The sequence below is a fragment of the Perognathus longimembris genome, chromosome 6, assembly GCF_023159225.1.
Source record: "Perognathus longimembris pacificus isolate PPM17 chromosome 6, ASM2315922v1, whole genome shotgun sequence".
In the NCBI taxonomy this organism is placed as follows: domain Eukaryota; kingdom Metazoa; phylum Chordata; class Mammalia; order Rodentia; family Heteromyidae; genus Perognathus; species Perognathus longimembris.
In genome coordinates, this window is record NC_063166.1 from 35,024,570 (window position 1) to 35,043,502 (window position 18,933).

General features: G+C 41.3%; 4 protein-coding genes across 5 annotated transcripts in view; 2 read left to right on the forward strand and 2 right to left on the reverse strand.

Moving 5' to 3' along the window:
• The window catches only part of LOC125353680 (uncharacterized protein C6orf201 homolog), a 30,708-nt gene extending 27,762 nt beyond the window's left edge, over nt 1-2,946 (reverse strand). The window contains exons 1-2 of the mRNA XM_048349348.1: nt 2,929-2,946; nt 179-371 (exon numbers count right to left, since the gene is read on the reverse strand). Coding sequence (XP_048205305.1) covers nt 179-371; nt 2,929-2,946 — 211 coding nt within the window. The remainder of the gene's footprint in view (nt 1-178; nt 372-2,928) is intronic.
• A 52-nt stretch (nt 2,947-2,998) lies between these two features.
• On the forward strand, nt 2,999-14,380 carry Fam217a (family with sequence similarity 217 member A). The gene is made up of 8 exons (XM_048349349.1): nt 2,999-3,304; nt 4,789-5,021; nt 6,622-6,709; nt 7,928-8,012; nt 8,136-8,149; nt 8,667-8,675; nt 8,872-8,939; nt 13,183-14,380. Exons 1-8 carry the CDS (start codon nt 2,999-3,001, stop codon nt 14,378-14,380), a joined length of 2,001 nt encoding a protein of 666 aa, XP_048205306.1.
• On the forward strand, nt 11,416-12,194 carry LOC125353077 (cytochrome c, somatic-like). The gene has a single exon (XM_048348538.1). The coding sequence runs from the start codon at nt 11,455-11,457 to the stop codon at nt 11,818-11,820; it is 366 nt and encodes a 121-aa protein (XP_048204495.1). The 5' UTR covers nt 11,416-11,454; the 3' UTR covers nt 11,821-12,194.
• A 3,063-nt stretch (nt 14,381-17,443) lies between the features above and the next one.
• Prpf4b (pre-mRNA processing factor 4B) overlaps nt 17,444-18,933 on the reverse strand; it is a 38,492-nt gene continuing 37,002 nt past the window's right edge. For both annotated transcript variants that reach the window (XR_007211250.1, XR_007211251.1), the window contains one exon: nt 17,444-17,625. The gene's annotated coding sequence lies outside the window, so the exon portion shown is untranslated. The remainder of the gene's footprint in view (nt 17,626-18,933) is intronic.

An 18,933-nucleotide genomic window follows, 5' to 3' on the forward strand; every position in this document is an offset into this window, starting at 1 on the left:
TAAGGGATTGTGCTCAGGCCCTGAGTTGAAGCCCCAATACTGGCACAAAAGTTAAGAGGAGGAGGAGGAAGAGGAACTTATTTTTACCTACTTGTAGCTAAAGCAGGAAATTTGTACCAAGATAAAATATTTGCTTCCAAAAAGGATTGGGTTGCCCTCTCCCCATGTGCTTTTTTACCTTTGGGCTCGTCGCTCTTATGAGATTGCAGCATCTCTACCAGGTGGTTGGGAAGCAGCTTGTGAAGGTTGGATAGTCTCTCGAAGGTATTAATCAGGACATCGGGATTGGCATAGTTTTTTCGCTCTTCTGTGTTGAGGAGTGGAAATTTTAGTAGAGTAGCATTGTTGCTGTGTGTTCCCATGATGTCTTGCTGAGTTACAAAGAAGAAACAGAATTTGATGAGTGAGGTGTCTCAGGGTTGTTCCTCTCAGCATCCCTCCTTTTCCAAGAAGAGACCACAGAACCTACTCCCTGGGCTCTGACAGCTTGGCATTCTGAGAGTCACAATGGCCCACAGTGAGCCTGGAATTCTTAAGTGTTCATTTTGCATCTTCAAAGCAGGGAAAAACAGTCCATGGAAATTATCCTGCCACATCCTCCTTCAGGGATTTTCCACAGAAATTCTAGCTTCCTGTCTGAATATGGATGACTTCTGAGGAGAAAAGATAGCTTTCCTAAAGGGAAGGAGGAAGACTGCTAGGAACACAGCCCATAGTATTTTCTCATCTGGCACTTCAGAGAGACTTTGCACCCCATGAATTTATAATTAAGACGAGAGACACACACACACACACAGAGAGAGAGAGAGAGAGAGAGAGAGAGAGAGAGAGAGAGAGAGAGAGAGAGAGAGAGGTTGGGGGGAAGAGAGAAAGAGGGAGAGAGAGAGGGAGAGGGAGGGAGAGAGGGGTGTTAACAGCACAGTCTGTGACAACTGAAGAAAAGCTTCATGGTCTAAAACTAAGGAAATGTCCAGATTGGCACAGGTAAGCAGCCTAACTATGTCTTATTCTCTTATCTAAATTAGCATGGAAGAAATAAAAGAAGCAAACAAAAAATGTTTTATAGGAGCCTTTCTGATAAAAGGCCATTCTTCAGCATACTAAAGAGGTACTAAATAATCCGAAACCACCAAATTTAGAAGCTACCAAGAATTACTCCTGATTTAGGAGAAAAAATGTAAACAGCAGGGTTGTTAGAGATACTCTTTAATTTCAGATGTTCTAGTGCCCAGCCATGAGCCAGGTGTCTGGAATTACTCCACTGCTCATGAATAGAGTAGGGAAACACTGAAAAGTGGTCAATAAACCGGAAAGAACATCTAAGACCTAGATGGTGGTGGCAGATAGTGTTGACCCTGAATTTAAGTTCTAGTACTGACATGCTTGCACACACACACACACACACACACACACACACACACACTTAGCAAAAGTACTACTCTAAATTAAAAAAATCTTTAAAATATTTAGTGAACTAATCACTTAAATATGATGTAAGTCTTAAAATTATATGGGTATCTTTGGGCAGAAAACTAGCATCTTAAACACAAATCCTGTAGTTTCTCTTTTCCAAGCAAAGTAAGATACATTACTCTAAGCCTTCATTTTCATAAATAGAAAAGAACAAGCCACACAAACATAGTGATCTATCTCATACCAACAAAGTGATCGCTTCCATTGTACTTCTTCAGGGCTTTGGGTATATTACTCATTGCATACTTAAATTCTGTAACCATTAAAACTTACTTTAAATAAAAAAGTAATTCTGTATATGCTATGTAAATTAATCCATATTTGCTCTAAATAGCAAGGGCTGGAATACCTCTAGCTGTCTGAAGATTGTTGGCCTGACTAAAATCAGAAATAGATAACAATTAATTAAAATGTAAGCTGGGCACCAGTGGCTTACACCTGTAATCCTAGCTACTCAGGAGGCTGAGATCTGAGGATCACAGTTCAAAGCCAGCCCAGGCAAAAAAGTCTGTGAGACTCTTCATCTCCAGTTAACCACCAGAAAAACAGAAGTGGCATTAAGGCACAAGTGGTAGAGTTCTAGCCTTGAGCTGAAGAGCTCAAAGACAATGCCCAGGCCCAGAGTTCAAACCCCATGACTGACAAAAAAATGTATTTTAAAATCCACTTATTATTGTTAGTGGGATGTAAGGTTTGCACTTATCACTGCTCTGCTGAAAACCATGATGACAGAAATTGATGGAAGGAAATAGGTTTATTCTAAGCCAGCCCTGAAGAACACAGAGGGAATTCTTCATCTCAAAGTAACTCTAGGACATTAGGGCACAGATATTTTCTAGGAGCAAAAATAATGTCCAGAAAACTGGTAATATGGCCTAGTGGTAGAGGGTTTGTCTCATATACATGAAGCCCTGGGTTCGATTCCTCAGCACCATATATATATATATATATATATATATATATATATATATATATATATATGAACAAAAGCCAGAAGTAGTACTGTGGCTCAAGTGGCAGAGTGCTAGCCTTGAGCAAAAAGAAGCCAGGGACAGTGCCCAGGCCCTGAGTCCAAGACCCAGGACTGGCAAAAAAAAAAAAAAAAAGGATGTCCAGAAAGAGAACGAGCAGGATGCCCAGCTGTTGGGTGGTGTTCTCATACAAGGGTGGTTTTCTGTCTCCTTCCTGGGTAGGAATATCGCAATGGACTTCAATCTCCTACAACTATATTACCAAAACCTAATTGTGATTTATTAAGAAAAAAATAGTGAGACAGGAAAATATGAGAGATAAGAGAATCATACACAGCAGGCAGCTAGCCAGGGGAGCCTAATGCTGTCGCTGCACTTCAGGGGTGGGGGTGGGCACAGACTTCTATTTTATGGGGCTGGGGAATTGTCTTATGCAGACCATTTTTAGGTTCTCCTTTGATTCAGGAAAGCCACAGAAAGATACCAGTCGAATGGAGGTCATGTTTATTCCAAGCTCTCTGACCATAGATTTCATCATTAGGTGAAACTAAGTCATGGCCCCATCCCAGAATAGATTCAGACTCTGCCAAGCAGCCCCAGCGTCTCTGCTCACAGGTTCACATTCTGTTCCTCAGCAGCAGCAGCAGCCCATTGGCCCCAGTCCTCCAGTGAGGCTTATTTATATCTTCTGTAGACAAAAGAGGCATCTAGCCAAGGATGGCCACATAAGACTGCGCATGCACTTCTCGAGTGCAGTTACAGTAGCACATGCATACATGTGTCAAGGTTACTTAGATATGAGGAACCAGCTGAATCCTTGGGCCTTGGGAAGTACAGGCCCAAAGCCCTCCAAGATTATGGTGAGAGATATCTAGCTTACCATTTACCCTTCAGGCTGTCTTCCTTTCCGTGGGCTCTGTTAATTTGGGCTATTTTTCAGACTATGCTTTGAATTTCACATAGGATAGAAGAGTTAAAGGGTACTTCATGTGCAATACACGTGGCTCATTTTCTGCACTAGCTCACCTCCACATTCCCCCTGGTTCTTGGTGTTTCTATGTCTTCCATAGCTCCTTAGAAAGGGTCTTCCACGTTCTCTCCAGCAGGAAAAAAGGGGGCTGGGGGTTGGGGATTGGAGACAAAAGAAAGGGAGAGGGAGCAAGGGATAATGTCCCTTCAGTATCAAATAAAAACTGCTAGCAAGGATGAAGAAAAAAAAAAGGAACTTATGCATCGAAGGTGGATGTAAATGAGCACAATCATTAGGAAAAGCAGTTTGGAAGTTCAACTGCTGCAAACTCAGCAAACCCACTGCCTGACACTCACAAAAGGGAATGAGGTCAGTGTGTAGAAGAGACACCCAGATTCCTAGGTTCATTGCAACCTCCAGGATAAGTAATCAACCCAAGTGACCATCAGTGGATGAATGGAGGAAGAAAACATGATGTGAGATAGATAGATTTTAATATATAAATATATTATATAATATACAAATATATAATTTACATATGCATCTTGCATATATATTTTATTTACATATACATATATGTATATATGCACATACATATGTATGCCCTGAATAGAATACCACTTAGCCAAAATAAGCTAATATAGTAGCAGCTCAGCTTTTCCAATGAGTAAGATTTCGAGAGATCCATCATTCATGTCCTTTAAGTCTGATGTAGTAGAAAGAACTCTGTTGAGCGTGATTGCTAACAGCCATGGAGCAGCCTGGCAGGTGACCTCCTGTGCAACTGTAGTTGGAGCTGCCAGGCCTCAAGCCTAGGATGCCCAGTCCCATAGGACCAATTCATCTGATTTGCAATTCCATACAGGATATTGAGTTTTTCAAGACCATGTTTATTTTCTTTATTTTTAAATTATTATTATTATTGGTCATGTGTCCTAGAGCTTGAACTTAGGGCCTCTCACTCCCCCTTGACTTTTTCACTCAAAGGCTAGTGTTTTACCGCTTAAGCCACACCTTCACTTCTGGCCACAGACTCTTTCTAAACCACAGTCCTCAGATCTCAGCCTCCTGAGCAGCTAGGATCACAGCTATGAGCTGCCAGTGCCCTGCAAGGCCATTTTTTTTTGTGTGTGTGTAGCTTATGATTTCCTTTCCAAGGACAGATTAGAGTGAATTCTCCTCTGTCAAGCTCTTCTCCTCGCTGCCACCCCTGACCAGGCCTCTGCTTATCACTGGCAGCTCATGATTGACTAAGTTGGTCCCCCAAGGTAACAGGACTCCAGGAAACAGGACTCTGGGCTGTTTTTCTAATTAGGTAGATCTTTATGTGTGACCTGAGGTAAATGGCAATTGCTGTTTTTTGTTGTTCCAAAGAGGGCGGTTGAGCCTCCTGAGCCTCTTTCTCTGTCGTTGGGCCACGGTGGCTGGGACAAGGTTAGCTGGCTCCCAGAAGGCAGAGTGTTCAGCAATGTCCAGAAGGAGAAGATGATGTCCAAGTTTCTCAAAGGAAGTGTCCTGAAGAGAGTATTTGGCTCACACCAGATGAGGTGGGCGAATCTGGAGGAGGCAAGAGAGGCTCCTAGCCCCACTTTTCCTGGCTCCAGAAAGTAAGTTCTGGCACAGAACATTAGATGAAAATGCAAAATGAGATTGTGCTGTATGGCTAGGAAAAGAGCTAAGTCCAGGCATCCTCCTGCTGCAGGAACACTGAGCTGGATGGGGCACTCGCACAGACTGGGGCGCACAGGGAGGGACCCGGGCCTTGGGGTACCCCCAGAGAGGACAACGGGAATGACACATGGACCAGCTGCACTGAGGGGTAAGAAGCTCTAGCCCTACCTCTTACTCCCCACCTGCTGCTACTGAGGCTGGTAATGATGGGGAGGACGAGGGAACCTCTCCTGGTCATAGGGGTCCCCTGCAGTCATTGCCTCCCTACCCTAGGCACTCGGAAGCTCCTTTCCCTGGATGCAGACACAAGGGTCTTTTCCAGAGTCCCTTCCCAGGACACATACCCGAGGAGAGGCTCAAGCAATTCTCCCTGCTCAGCAGTCAGACTCCTCCTGCCAGTTTCAACCCCAGAGCAAATAGCAGGTGGATGGAGAGATAGCTTTTTCTTCAGTAGACGATACAGTGTAAATCATCTGTCCGGGCTTACTGCAGTCATTACTGTCGTTTTCCTTCCTTAAGTCCACTGATGGCTTTATTCTCCTTTACTTCACAAATATTTTCCCCTTAAATGGTAGTGGGTATTTTACACAGGATGTTAGTTTGGTTCTGAGGAAGTAGTCACTCCTGTGGGCTGTTTAGTGTCTCCTGAACCTGCCCGAGGTTCTTTCTTTTCCCATAGGTGAGGCTGACTTTGCTTTAAAATGCTTTACTTTTTGTTTTGCATGATCAACAGCAAACTTGGGCCCAGTTTTATAAATTCCATCCTGTTTCTTCTTTCAATTGGTATTTTATTTTCTTATCTAATGACTTCTTTCTCACCTCTAACCTTAATTTCCAGTCTCTGACAGTTTGGCCTCCCAGTTCACTTCTGTCTATGCCATTTTGTTTCTGGTGGAGTTCACAGGGATACCTCCACCCTACCCCCACAGTTCTCCTCTGCTTCAAAAGCAGGGGTCGAGGTGGGCTGAGGATGGAATCAAGGGCCCTGGGCAGGTCAGGCAAGGACTCCCTTTGAGCTACATCCTAGGCCCATTAAGCATTTTTCTTAGCCTCCTTTAGATGGGGAACAAAGACTCCCTCTCCCTCCCTCCCTCCCTCCCTCCCTCCCTCCCTCCCCCCTCTGTCTCTGTTTGTCTGTCTCTGTCTGTCTGTCTCTCTGTGTCTGTCTGCCTGCCTGCCTGTCTGTCTGTCTGTCTGTCTCTCTCTCTCTCTCTCTCTCTCTCTCTCTCTCTCTCTCTCTCTCTCTCTCTCCTCTTTCTTTCTCCCTCTGTCCTGGGGCTCAAACTCATTCCAGGTTGGCACTCTACCACTTGATTCATAGCTCCACTTCCAGTTTTTGGTGGTTAATTTGAGACCAGAGTCTGATACACTTTCTTCTTTCTTGCCTGTGATAGTTTCGAAACAAAATTCTCAGATTTCAGCCTCTTGAATAGCTAGGATTATAGGCATGAGCCACCAGTGCCCAGCTCAAGTTCATACTTCCCACATACAAATGTGGACCTTACCCTAACTGTGCTTGTCCTACAACCTGTATAGGAGACAGAGGAGCAGTTACAACAAAGTGGAGAGAAGAACTGGTGAGAGTTATGACCCTAACCTCCAGGAGTCAAGCACCACTCAGGAGGTATGGCAGATGCTCTTGCACTTGAGCTTTGGGCAGCAGCTCCCATTGCTGACACATAACTCCCATTGACTCTTGCTGCAGAGGTAATCTTGCTGATCTCTCTTGTGTACTTTGTACTGAGCTTTCACCTTACCATATTGGAGATAGACGATGGGGAGGGGGGATTGGTTTCTTTTAACAAAGGGAAATTTAGCATCTTCTTAAATGTCAAAACATTCCTCATCACAAACATATTTCAGTATAAAATGCTCCCTTGTCATCAATCAAGCAATGATCACCTTTTTACTTTTTTGCAGGGTATTTTGGGAAAAAATTAGGTAGGTGGGATATCAAAATTATCTAACAACTTCCTAACCTCAAAAAAAAATTGCAAACCAGAGGACGAGCCTTCTTTACCAGTTGATACATTTATGTTAATTTCACTGTGTAAATAGCTCAATTTTCACAGATTTCATTTTTCTGGTTTAAATATGAGGCTGTTTCATGTGTGACCCCTCCCCCGAAAAAAAACCACAGAGCATAAGCAGCTGGGCCTCTTGAATCAGAATCTATAGCAATTTTTCCATTTTTTTTTCCAGTGCCAGGGACCAGATACTGGGCTTGACACATGCTAATCAGGCACTCTGCTATGAAGCCATGCCCTAACCCCTAACAGTTCTTTCTTCTTTCTTGTTTTTATTATTATTGCCAGTCTTGAGGCTTGAACTCAGAGCCTGGGGGCTGTCCCTGAGCTTTTTTGCTCAAGACTAGTACTCTACCACTTGAGCCACAGTTCTACTTCGGCTTTTTGGTGGTTTTGGAGATAAGAGTTTTATGACCATTTTCCTGCCCTGTCTGGCTTCGAACTGTGCTCCTAAGATCTCAGCCTCTTGAAAGGCTAGGATTCCTGGTGCAAGTCACCAGCACCACGCTTTGATAATGTTTTAAATCAATGTTCAAATCCTATGCGCCATTATTTTTAACCAAAATGAGAATGAAGCCATAAATGATTGGAAAATTCTTTCCCTTTCTGGAATAGCAGGTGTTATCAAGCTGGTAATGGTTTGATATGAGAAAGATCTCATCTCCTCAGAGATATTGCTTGTCATCAGGGAGGCAGAGGGGCATGGAGCTCTGTGCACTTTCTGATATCTTCCCCAGAGAGTGTATAAAATTGTGTGCTTGAGCTTTATAATTTTCTTACTCTTGAAGCTTATCCTAAAACAAATACTGTTTTAGAACTTATCTCCCTGGAAGTTGGATTCCGAAGTACTCATTCCTGAAAATAAAATCCTCCCACCTGGAAGGGATAGTGCAGCAGGTGGTAAGAAATTCTGGATTTGTATATTATGCTGGAATAATTACTTGTATCAAAGGGAGGGGGTTGTCTGGGGTGCTACATAAAACAAGTAATTAATTGTCATGTTTTTCATATACATTCTTCCAGGCAAAATTAACAAGGTAAGGATATTTGGTTTAAATAATTCACAAAGTATATTGTTTGAAATAATATGCATGTTCTTTAAGTCTTTTGTTTTTCTTCCTCCTCAAACTTAAATTTAAACTTTTATTTCTGTAAGCTGGGCATGGTGGCTCACACAAGCAAATTCTAGCTACTCTGGAGGCAGGGATTGAGAGGATCATGGTTTGAGGCCAACCTGGTCAAAAAATTCTTCAGTTCCCTTTCCAAACAATAAAAGCTTGGCATAGTAGTGTACCCCTGTCGTCTCAGCTACACAGAAAGAGTAAGTCGGAGGATTATACCCAGAGCAGCCTGGGCATAAGTGCAGGATCTTATTTAAAAACTAAGCCAAGCAGGGTGCCTCTGGCTCATACCTGTAATCCTAACTATTCAGGAGGCTGAGATCTGAGGATTATGGTTTGAAGCCAGTCTGGACAGGAATGTTTATGAGATTCTTGTCTCCAATTAACCACCAAAAAGCCAGAAGTGGAGCTGTGAGTGAAAAAACTAAGGGAGAGTACCCAGGCCCTGAGTTCAAGCCCTAGCACAAAGGAAAGAAGGGAAATAAGGAAGAAAGAGAAAGGAAGGAAGGGAGGGAGGGAGAGAGGAAGGAAGGAGGGAAAGAAGGAAGAAAAGAAGGAAGAAATAAAGGAAAGCAGGGAGAGAAAAGAAAACAATCATGCAGTTTCTAAAATATTGTCCATGGTTTTTCTATCGTCAGAACAGCAAACAAGGCATATTCCATTTATGGAGCTATCCATTAAATGAAGGAAACACCATGGAGAACAGGTAAGAGAACAGATTCTTCAGAAGTGATTTGCTTTCTTTGCCTCAGCTTCCTTCTCTGAAGGGGAAAGGGGAACAAAAGCACTTTCTTAGGGATGTTGGGAGGATAAAACCAAGTAATTGCAATGATGCAGTGATGACAGTTTGGTGCTGGTGCTCAAACTCAAGGTACAGGAGCTTTCTCTTAGCTTTTTCACTGAAGGTCAGTGCTCTACCACTTGAGCCACAACTCCACTTCTGTCTATTTCGTAGTTAATTGGAGATAAGAATCTGGTGGACTTTCCTGTCTAGGCTAGCTTTGAATTGTGGTCCTAAGAACTCAGTCTCCTGGTCAGCTAGGATTATAGGTGTGCCCATCAGCACCTGGCTTCAATGATATTTTATTAGATTTTTTAAAAAAATTTTATTGTCAAACTGATGTACAAAGAGGTTACAGTTTCATACATTAGGCATTGGATACATTTCTTGTACTGTTTGTTACCTCCTCCCTCATTCCCCCCTCCTCCCTCTCCCTCCCCCTTTCCCTTTCCCCCCATGAGTTGTTCAGTTGATTTACACCAAACAGTTTTGCAAGTATTGCTTTTGTAATCCTTTGTCTTTTTACCCTGTGTCTCTCGATTTTGGTATTCCCTTTCAGTTTCCTAGTTCTAATACCAGTATACACGGTTTCCAATGTACTCAGATAAGATACAGAGATAGTGCAGGTACAACTACAGGAAGGGGATACAAGAGGGTCATCAATAATAGAAGCTACGGTTTCACATCACATGTTGAAAGTAATTACAACAGTGACATAACAGTCGTTTCCATAACATGGAGTTCATTTCACTTAGCATCATGTTATGTGTTCATAAGGGTATAGCTATATTGGACTCTTGTGATCCTCTGCTGTGACTAGTCTAAACCTAGAATTTTTTTCTCTTCCACATGCCATACACAAATGAAGAGTAGCAATAAAGACATTTTCATGTAGTGCTTGATATTCCAGATATTCCTATTAGTTCATGTTGTTCTCCTTCCACTTCCTCCCTCAGATTGTATGCTCCTTTTACAATGCATAGTACATGGACTGTGTTGATTAACTGCTGGTTTGAAGTGATTTTCCTGGCGTTTTTCAAAGGCAAGGCAATGACCACATTGTATCACTTTCTGTCTTATTTATTTTTGCTCAAGACTAGCACTCTACCACTTGAGCCACAATGCCACTTCTAGCTTTTTTCCATGTATGTGATACTGAGCAATCGAGCCCAGGGCTTCAAGCATGCTAGGCAAGCACTCAACCACTAAGTCACATTTTTTTTTTTTTTTTTGGCCAGTCCTGGGCCTTGGACTCAGGGCCTGAGCACTGTCCCTGGCTTCTTCTCGCTCAAGGCTAGCACTCTGCCACGTGAGCCACAGCGCCGCTTCTGGCCGTTTTTTCTGTATATGTGGTGCTGGGGAATCGAACCTAGGGCCTCGTGTATCCGAGGCAGGCACTCTTGCCACTAGGCTATATCCCCAGCCCACTAAGTCACATTTTGACCCTGTATCACTTTCTGTAAAAATGAAAGCATTTATTTATATATATATGTATGTGTGTATATATATGTATATATATACATATATGTGTGTATACACACACACACACACACACACACACACACATATATGTGGTTACTGAGACTGCCCATCAACTGCTTCAAATCTTTCAAGGCTAGCATTTCTAGTTATCTTTTATTTTTTCTGCTTTGTTACCCAGACTTAAACTCCTGAGTTCAAATGATCCTTCTGCCTTTATCTGAGGAGTGGGTACTACAGGTGTGAACTGTAACACCTTGCTCTCTAGTTACTTTAAAACAATCGAGAAACTCAGCATTTCATGACCATTTTTTGTAGTTTTACAGTTTCTTTTTAAAAATAGTATTTCTCCTAAAAGAGCATACTAATGGAGAATTTTCTAGGAACTGTTGGAGGCAATTTTTGTTTCATAGACACTGTTGGCTTCCTTTCTTGTTAGAATGCTTTTTAAAACCTGCAGTGGCTATTACAGAAACCTTTCTTTAAAAATTTATTTGGCCAGGTGCTTGTGATTCATGCCTATAATCCTAGCTACTCAGGAGGCTGAGATCTAGGGATATTTATTTGTTGTTGTTGCCCCCCCCCCCCCAACCCTAGCCGGAAAGTCTGACAGTCTTTCTAATTAACTACTAAAAGAGCCAGAAGTAGAGCTGTGGTTCAAGTGGTAAAGCTCTAGCCTAGAACAGAAAAGCTCAAGGACAGCTCCCAGGCCCTGCATTCAAGCTCCAGGACTGGCACACAATGTTTTTCCTTTTATCAGGCTGGGAGAATGGCTCAGATGGTACTTGCTCAGCAAGGACAAGGTCCTGAGTTCAAACGTCAATGCTACCGCCACCTCTCCCTCCTCCACTAGGCTCCTCTCCTCTAATTCTAAGTTAAAAGCACTACTACAGAGAGAGCGGGACGTCTGGCTTTCGAGAGCTGCTGTCTGCTGTAGTAGCAACGGAGGAGCGAATTTAAAATGGGTGATGTTGAGAAAGGCAAGAAGATTTTTGTTCAGAAGTGTGCCCAGTGCCACACCGTTGAAAAGGGAGGCAAGCACAAGACTGGGCCTAATCTCCATGGTCTGTTTGGTCGGAAGACAGGTCAAGCAGCTGGATTCACTTACACAGATGCCAATAAGAACAAAGGAATAACCTGGGGAGAGGATACACTGATGGAGTACTTGGAGAATCCCAAAAAGTATATCTCAGGAACAAAAATGATCTTCGCTGGCATTAAGAAGGGAGAAAGGGCAGACTTGATAGCTTACCTCAAAAAGCTACAAATGAATAATAGCCACTGCCTTATTTATTTATTGCAAAACAAATGTCTCATGGCTTTTTAATGTGTACCATAATTCAATTGATCTCTAATACCAGATTTCAGATCATGAATGGCTGGCAGAATATTTTTGGGCAGTCCTGATTTAAGTAAAACTGGCTTATGGTTAAGTGAATGTGAGCTTTAAAAAAAAATACTGTCATTTGTTCCCCTTTCTGTGATATGATTGGACTTACTAATGTTCAATTTTTCAACAAGTTAGGGAATACCATCTCCAAATCTGTCAGATTGGTTTTATATTCAGATTTATATAGCTAACTATGAGAACATCTTTTAAACATGGGGGGAAATCCCTTCACTGTCTGATAATCAAGCAAAATTAACCTGTTTGAATTTGTGATCATTAACTTGTTAAAGGCAGTGGTTGAAGATAAGGAAGCAATGTCTATATTTTTGGTCTTCACTAAGCCAATTTAATTACAATCTGCCTTTACAATCTGCCTGAAATCTGCCTTTTACTTATTGAAAGATATTTTAGTGTGGCTTATGTATAAATGTCAAATAAAGAATATTTAACACTTCTCACATTTTACAGTTGGTCTGTAAGTTCAAATGCTTTTAAAAGTGACTGTGATAGATACAATACCAACTTTATTTTTGAATACTAAGACAAAGTTATAATTCAGGATTTTCTTTATGCAGCTATTCACAAGTTTTTGTGGAACTATTATGTATGTGTGATTGATAGTGGTGCTTTTTGCCAACTTCTTAGAGAAAAGGATTGAGATTTATGGGGCCATAAGACTTAAGGTAATTAAAGACAGTATTACGTGAAGAAAAAAAGCACTACTACAATTTCAGTTTGAGTTGCTATCCTCATTTTCAGACAGCAGGATTGCACATACAACACAGAAAAATTAGATATAGCTAGCCATTGTTAACTGAGTGACTAATCATAACCCCAGTTAGCTGTTTTTAGATATTATAACTACCCATGGCTGGGTGCTGGTGGCTTATGCCTGTAAATCCTAGCTACTCAGGAGGCTAGATCTGAGGATTCCAGTTCAAGACCAGTTGGGACAGAAATGTCCATGTGATTTTTAGCTCCAATTAACCAGCAGAAAAGCCAAATGTGGATACAAGGCCTGAATTTAAGCCCTAGTATGGACAGGCATGCGCGTGCACATGTGCACACACACACACATACACACGCACCCCTCCCTAAAACAGACTATAATCTTCCTGTGCTTGCACAAGGGTATGCAGTGTCTCATTCTTTACTTAAAAAATATGTAATTTGAAAGTTAACTTATTTCGATGTCAGATATCTTAACCATTCTTTGACAAAGGTTATTTATCATTTAATGACATTTTAGTTCTAGTCAACAAACCACTCATTAATGACATTCTTTTTTTTTTTTTTAAGGGAATTAGAAAACTCTTCAGTAGAAAGTGGCGTTAAGGTAACCACTAATACCTCGAGGATCTTCCATCTAAGCCACTCCTTAGTAAATGCTCTAGCTGATCGCCCAGTGATGATACCCTTAGGTCTCTACTGGCCCTATGCAGATGGAGACTTTTCAAAGGCCAGAAATGAGTTTCATCTTAATTCAAGCTCAACTATAGAAAACAACAGCGGTGATGCTTTATCTATCCCACGCTGGAATTTAAAATCTGGACACAGCAGTTTGGAAGAAAATTTAACAGATGAAAGTGATTTATCAGAAAGTGAGAAGGCCAGTGATTCTTTACTCAGCTATTTCCAAAAGATGGAGCTGAACTTAAAGCCAGAACCAATAGAAAACGTGGAAAAATTTTTCACTGAGGACCCTGTTGAAGTGTTTCAGTATCCAGATTTTCTGCCCCCTCCTTTCAATACTCTGGACTTGCACAAAGTTGCTGTCTCAAAATGTGAAAGTTGGAAAATGACAACAGAGCCTCCAGAAAGCTCCCTAGGGAGCCTGATAAATCGTTTACTGGATCTGGAAAGATTACAACAGGCCACGATACAAAAAGAGAGGACACGACCACAGTCCACTTTCTGTACTCCCATTGTTTCTGAGCGACCCTCCTCTTCCAAAGCTGTGTTGAAAATGAGACAGGCAAAACTTCCTGACCCTTCAAGTTTTCAGATACCTTGTGTAGATAAAAGTCGAGAAAAGAGAAAGAACAATTCTGGATCCAGCAAGCCTGAACAAAATGCTTCACGATGGAACTGGAGCAATGCTGGCAAATACAAATGGAACTCTAGACCACCATCTTTAAAGAATGTATCCACCACAAAACAGCTGACGGTGACTTGTGATGATTTTAAGAATTCCAAAAGTTCCACTTTAAATCCATGCCAGGAGCTGTCACCCAAGCCTACTACTGGGCAACCAACTCAATCACTTGTTAAAATGGTTTCAACAAGATGTCTGCCACCACGGTCCCCAGTACTGATTTCAGCTGTACCCCTGTCTTTTCCTGAAAATCAAAGGGAGGAAGTTAAGGCCTCACGGAGCAAAAGGAAACTTTACAGAAGAAGTATACTATTGAATAGACCATTCTATATTCAGAAACTAAACTGTTTGTCACCTTCGTTTATAGCTAAGGGTAAGCACTCTCCTATTGTTCAAAAATAACTCATTTATACCAATACAGTAAATCTGTTTTAAGAAGCCTAGCTAAAATACAATTTATCGTTGAGAAACAAGTATTAAGAACTTCCTGATCCCCCAAATGACTGCGTAGCATGATATGGAATGATGTGTGAGAAAGTCACTGTTGAGATGGCTTCCACACTTGATATTTTTTTCCTTTCATGTTAGGTTTCAGAGATATACTTTACTTAGCACACTATTCTATTCAAAAGAAGCAATCCTTTGTGATTGTTTTTCTGGTATAATTCCATAGTCAATAAATGGTATAATTGACTTCCTGCTGTTATTATATCCTATGATACAGTCATGCAAGTTTTAGTTACCTGCTGTGATTTTCCTTAGTCCCTTTCCTTTGTCACCTTTTCCCTCTCCTTCTCCATCTCCACAAAGCTAACATTCTGACCTCTGGGCATCTGGTGCTTCAAAGTGTAAGAAGCTGCTGTTCCATTAAGGGATTTTTACTAGGTTTTCCCAAAGCCTTCAAAACTATTTCTTTAGATCCTTCTTTGTAATATACAGGAATTCTCTACAGATTTAGATAGAAAATAACCTTTATCTATTTAGACCTAATAGTTAAAAAGTATTGGAGGAACAGTAAGATCACAGTTAGCAAAGTAGCCAAAACCACATTACTAGTTTATTTTTCTCCCAAGGTTTTATATTGCTGAGTTAACCCTGGCTAAGGGAAACCCAAACAGCTCAAAGCTCACTCACTAACTGGCAGAAAAAGATGTGATGGACAAACTTTAGACCACCTAAAAATCAGAGAACTTTTTTTTTTTTGCCAGTCCTGGGCTTGGACTCCGGGCCTAAGCACTGTCCCTGGCTTCTTTTTGCTCAAGGCTAGCACTCTGCCACTTGGGCCACAGGTCACCCTTTATTTCATGCAATTGTGAGAATGGTAGAATTGCAATGTCAAACAAACTCCAACCTACTTCTGCAGGGAGCATGTCAGGACATGGTGTAGGTCAGCAAAGGCACCAACCCAAACTTTAAAGACAAAGAGATAGGGAGATGGTAGGGACATGAACCATGGAGGCAGAGGCCATATAGGGAGTATCCAGAGCTTCCAGACAGATCCTGTATTGGACAGCTTCAGTTCTTTTGAAAGAAGGAACAAATTCATCCTGGGCTTTGACATCTGCTAAGAACATATACATATAGCAATATGAACCTACCTTTAGGTCACATGGAAATATATGGCAAGCAGATGGAAACAAAGTTAAACACCATTTGTGTGTGCCGTCCTGGGACCTGAATTCAGAGCCGCACATTCTTAATGGGTTTTTCACTCAAGGATAATGCTCTAAGTCACACTATTTCTACCTTTTTTGCTTGTTATTAAAGATCAAGAATCTCAGGGACTTTGCTTCCCCAGGCTGGCTTCCAACTGACTTTCAGATCTCAAGACAGGCTCCTGAGTAACTAGGATTTCAGGCATGAGCCACCAGCATACAGCTAAGCACCAAATTTTTATTGGAAATATAAGCAGGTCAATTTAGGACCTGGGGGGGGGGGGGGCGTGAGAATGAGCCAGGGACCTAAGGAGTAAAAAGGGGGGCTATGGAGCCAGGTATCCATAATTCACACCTGTAGTACTAGCTATTTAGCAAGTATGAGGCCTTAGTACTGCAAAGCAAATACAAAAAGGCAAAAGCTAGTGGGCTGGGAATATGGCCTAGTGGTAGTTCTTGCCTCATATACATGAAGTCCTGGGTTTGACTCCTTAGCACTATAAGGGACATATACATATATACACATATATGTATATATATATATATATGTATGTATATATCTAGAAGGGGGGCTGTAGCTCAAATGGTAGTGCTAGCTTTGAGCAAAAAGAAGCCAGAGACAGTGCTCAAACCCTAAATTCAAAGCACCAGGATTGGCAAAAACAAAATACACACAAAAAAGCTAAACACCTAGCTGAGGTTTCAAACTATACTCTAAAATGGCTTGAAATATCAGGAATACAGCAGAAGCACTGCCATCTCAATTATGTAACAAAGGGACTGCTTTTTTTTTTTAATCATTCAGTAAAATTATGGAACCTTTTTCTATGTGCCAGGGTCCTAAAATAAGACTAGAAATAGTAAATTTGTAGAAAGCAGACATAATCATGTCAGCTTGATGCAGGAAAAGCTTGGCCCCAAAAGGCAACAAGGTGAATTTACCACTGTGAGAAAACTAGAAATAAGTTAATAACAGAAAATTGCTGAAAACTTATAATTCTGGATTGGAAACATCTTGCAAATTTTATATAACACATAAATATAAAGAGGTTCTGTTCAGGAAAATTCAGATGAACTTTTCCCACACATCCTATCAGCTTGTTCATGTAGATCTTTCCAGTGGCCACAGAAGAGTGTCTAGGTTTTACAGTACTCACTTCAATGCACACACTACACACTTGTCAGTGTACCAATCCAATGTCCACTAGATCACCCAGAGTAGGTCAGTAGGTAGATCCCGATTCCTACCAGCCTAAGCTGAATGTTATAGCATGTAGTGCTTGCTCCAGGCAGGTAGACATTTTCACCCTAATCCTCCAATTTTGCTTTGCATGCACCTAGACAGACATACTTGTACTCTCATTCTCATTTGAGAAGTGTGAGCACACTGACAGAGCCCAGTGTGAAAGGAGTCCACATTAGCCATGTACCAACTGGCTTAAACGGTTGTAGAAAATGGAGGCAGCTAATGATTCATATTTCCATAACCAGAAACAACAACTGGAATATGTGCGGCCCTTAATGCTTTGGAAACATTCTGATGTTCCTGAGGAAAAATGTGATAAGTTGTTTCCATGTTGGTAGTTTCCTGACAGGCAAGTTCTGCCCAATAGGTTGGGACACACCATAATTCCCCATCACTTCAATTAGCTTTAATCCATCAGTCCCTAACCACATTTGAGCACAGAATACTTTTTCAAAGCAACTAAGAAACACCAGATTAAAAACTGGCTTTTCTAACTGAAAACTAAATATAAAATGCCAAACTCAAGCAAAGGAAAAAAAAACACCCAAACAGCAGACAAGATGGTACCAAGAGGCATTTTTATTGAGCTTCCCCACAAGTCATTTGGGAACATAAATTGCTTAAATCCAAGTTACAAATCAAATGCTACCACGAACAATTGGGATACACAGTGAGCACGTTCAGAGACCCGCTTCTGTATCTTGACCACTAAATGGAAAGATTCTTCAGATGAACAGTCCCTTACCCTATATACAGAAGAAGAAAAAGTAAGTAATCCACAACATCTCAAAGTAACTGGAAAACACTGTAAAGTCAATTTGGTGTACATTACTGACATGTAAAAAATACACATGAATGTATGCTGGCACTAGCACACTATTAAAAGTATACTCAAGTTGGAGCCCAATTGCTAATGGTGTTATAACCAAAGGAGGGAAATTACAAATTTGATATGGTTTCCTATCTATCTCCAGCATTTAAATGTTTGGCCTAAATTTTAACTCCTTTGTTTCACTTCAGAGTTCTGACTTCAATCTATGCATTCTGCTTATGAATGATGAGGCAGTACAAAAGTAAAGCAGAGTAGCAGGAATGCAGATCTGGAACAAAACTGAGAACACTGCAGTTCACCACCTCTACCACATCCCATAAAGCATCATATACTTTGTATTGTAAAAGTGTCTTGAGTATTAATTTTTGTTAGGAAAAATTTTTTAAAAAGGAGTAACTACAATGTCAAATCAAAATTATATTACCTTAGAACACAGAACAATTGAAAAAGGAGGGTGAAATGAGACAGCCATTGGGAAATGAAAAGGATGCTGCTAATTCCTGGTAGTGCTAGGAATTTAACCCAGGAAAAGTACTCTTACCAGTAAGCTACCACTCTGAACCCACAGCATGTTCAAAGAACACTAAGTGTAAACACAAATACTAGAGGGTCTTATTTATGAAAAGACTCTCTCCTTGTTTAAAATCTCAACCCTCACTTCTGATGGCCTCTGAGAACCAAGTTTACATAGAATGTAGACCTATATACTTCCTCTACCCCAGGGGTAAAAAACTATGACATCTTTGAGAGCTATGCTTAAGACCCACGAGGTGGCTGGGAATGTGGCTTAATGGTAGAGTGCCTGCCTAGCATTCATGAAGCCCTGGGTTCAATTCCTCAGTATCACATAAACAGAAAAAGCCAGAAGTGTAGCTGTGGCTCAAGTGGCAGAGCACTGGCCTTGAGCAAAAAAGAAGCTCAAGGACAGTGCCCAGGCCCTCAATTCAAGCCCCAGGTCTGGCAAAAAAAAAAAAAAAAAAAAGAGACTCAGGGGGCCCCTCAACTCTGACAATCACTTATCATTTTTCCCATAAAATATGTAAAAAGTGGGTTGGGAAAATGGCTTAGTAGTAGAATGCTTGCCTTGCATGCATGAAGTCCTGGGTTCGATTCCTCAGCACCACATAAACAGAAAAGGCCAGAAGTGGAGCTGTGGCTCAAGTGGTAGCATGCTAGCCTTGAGCAAAAAGGACAGTGCTCAGGCCGAGTCCAAGCCCCAGGA

Bases quoted from the DNA above. Each gene is read 5' to 3' on its own strand.
- Fam217a (XM_048349349.1), top strand. From the start codon at position 2,999: ATGGCCCCATCCCAGAATAGATTCAGACTCTGCCAAGCAGCCCCAGCG. The intron at 3,305-4,788 runs GTGAGAGATATC...GTTGTTCCAAAG, and splicing joins CAAAGCCCTCCAAGATTATG to AGGGCGGTTGAGCCTCCTGA. The intron at 5,022-6,621 runs GTAAGTTCTGGC...CAACCTGTATAG, and splicing joins ACTTTTCCTGGCTCCAGAAA to GAGACAGAGGAGCAGTTACA.
- LOC125353077 (XM_048348538.1), top strand. From the start codon at position 11,455: ATGGGTGATGTTGAGAAAGGCAAGAAGATTTTTGTTCAGAAGTGTGCC.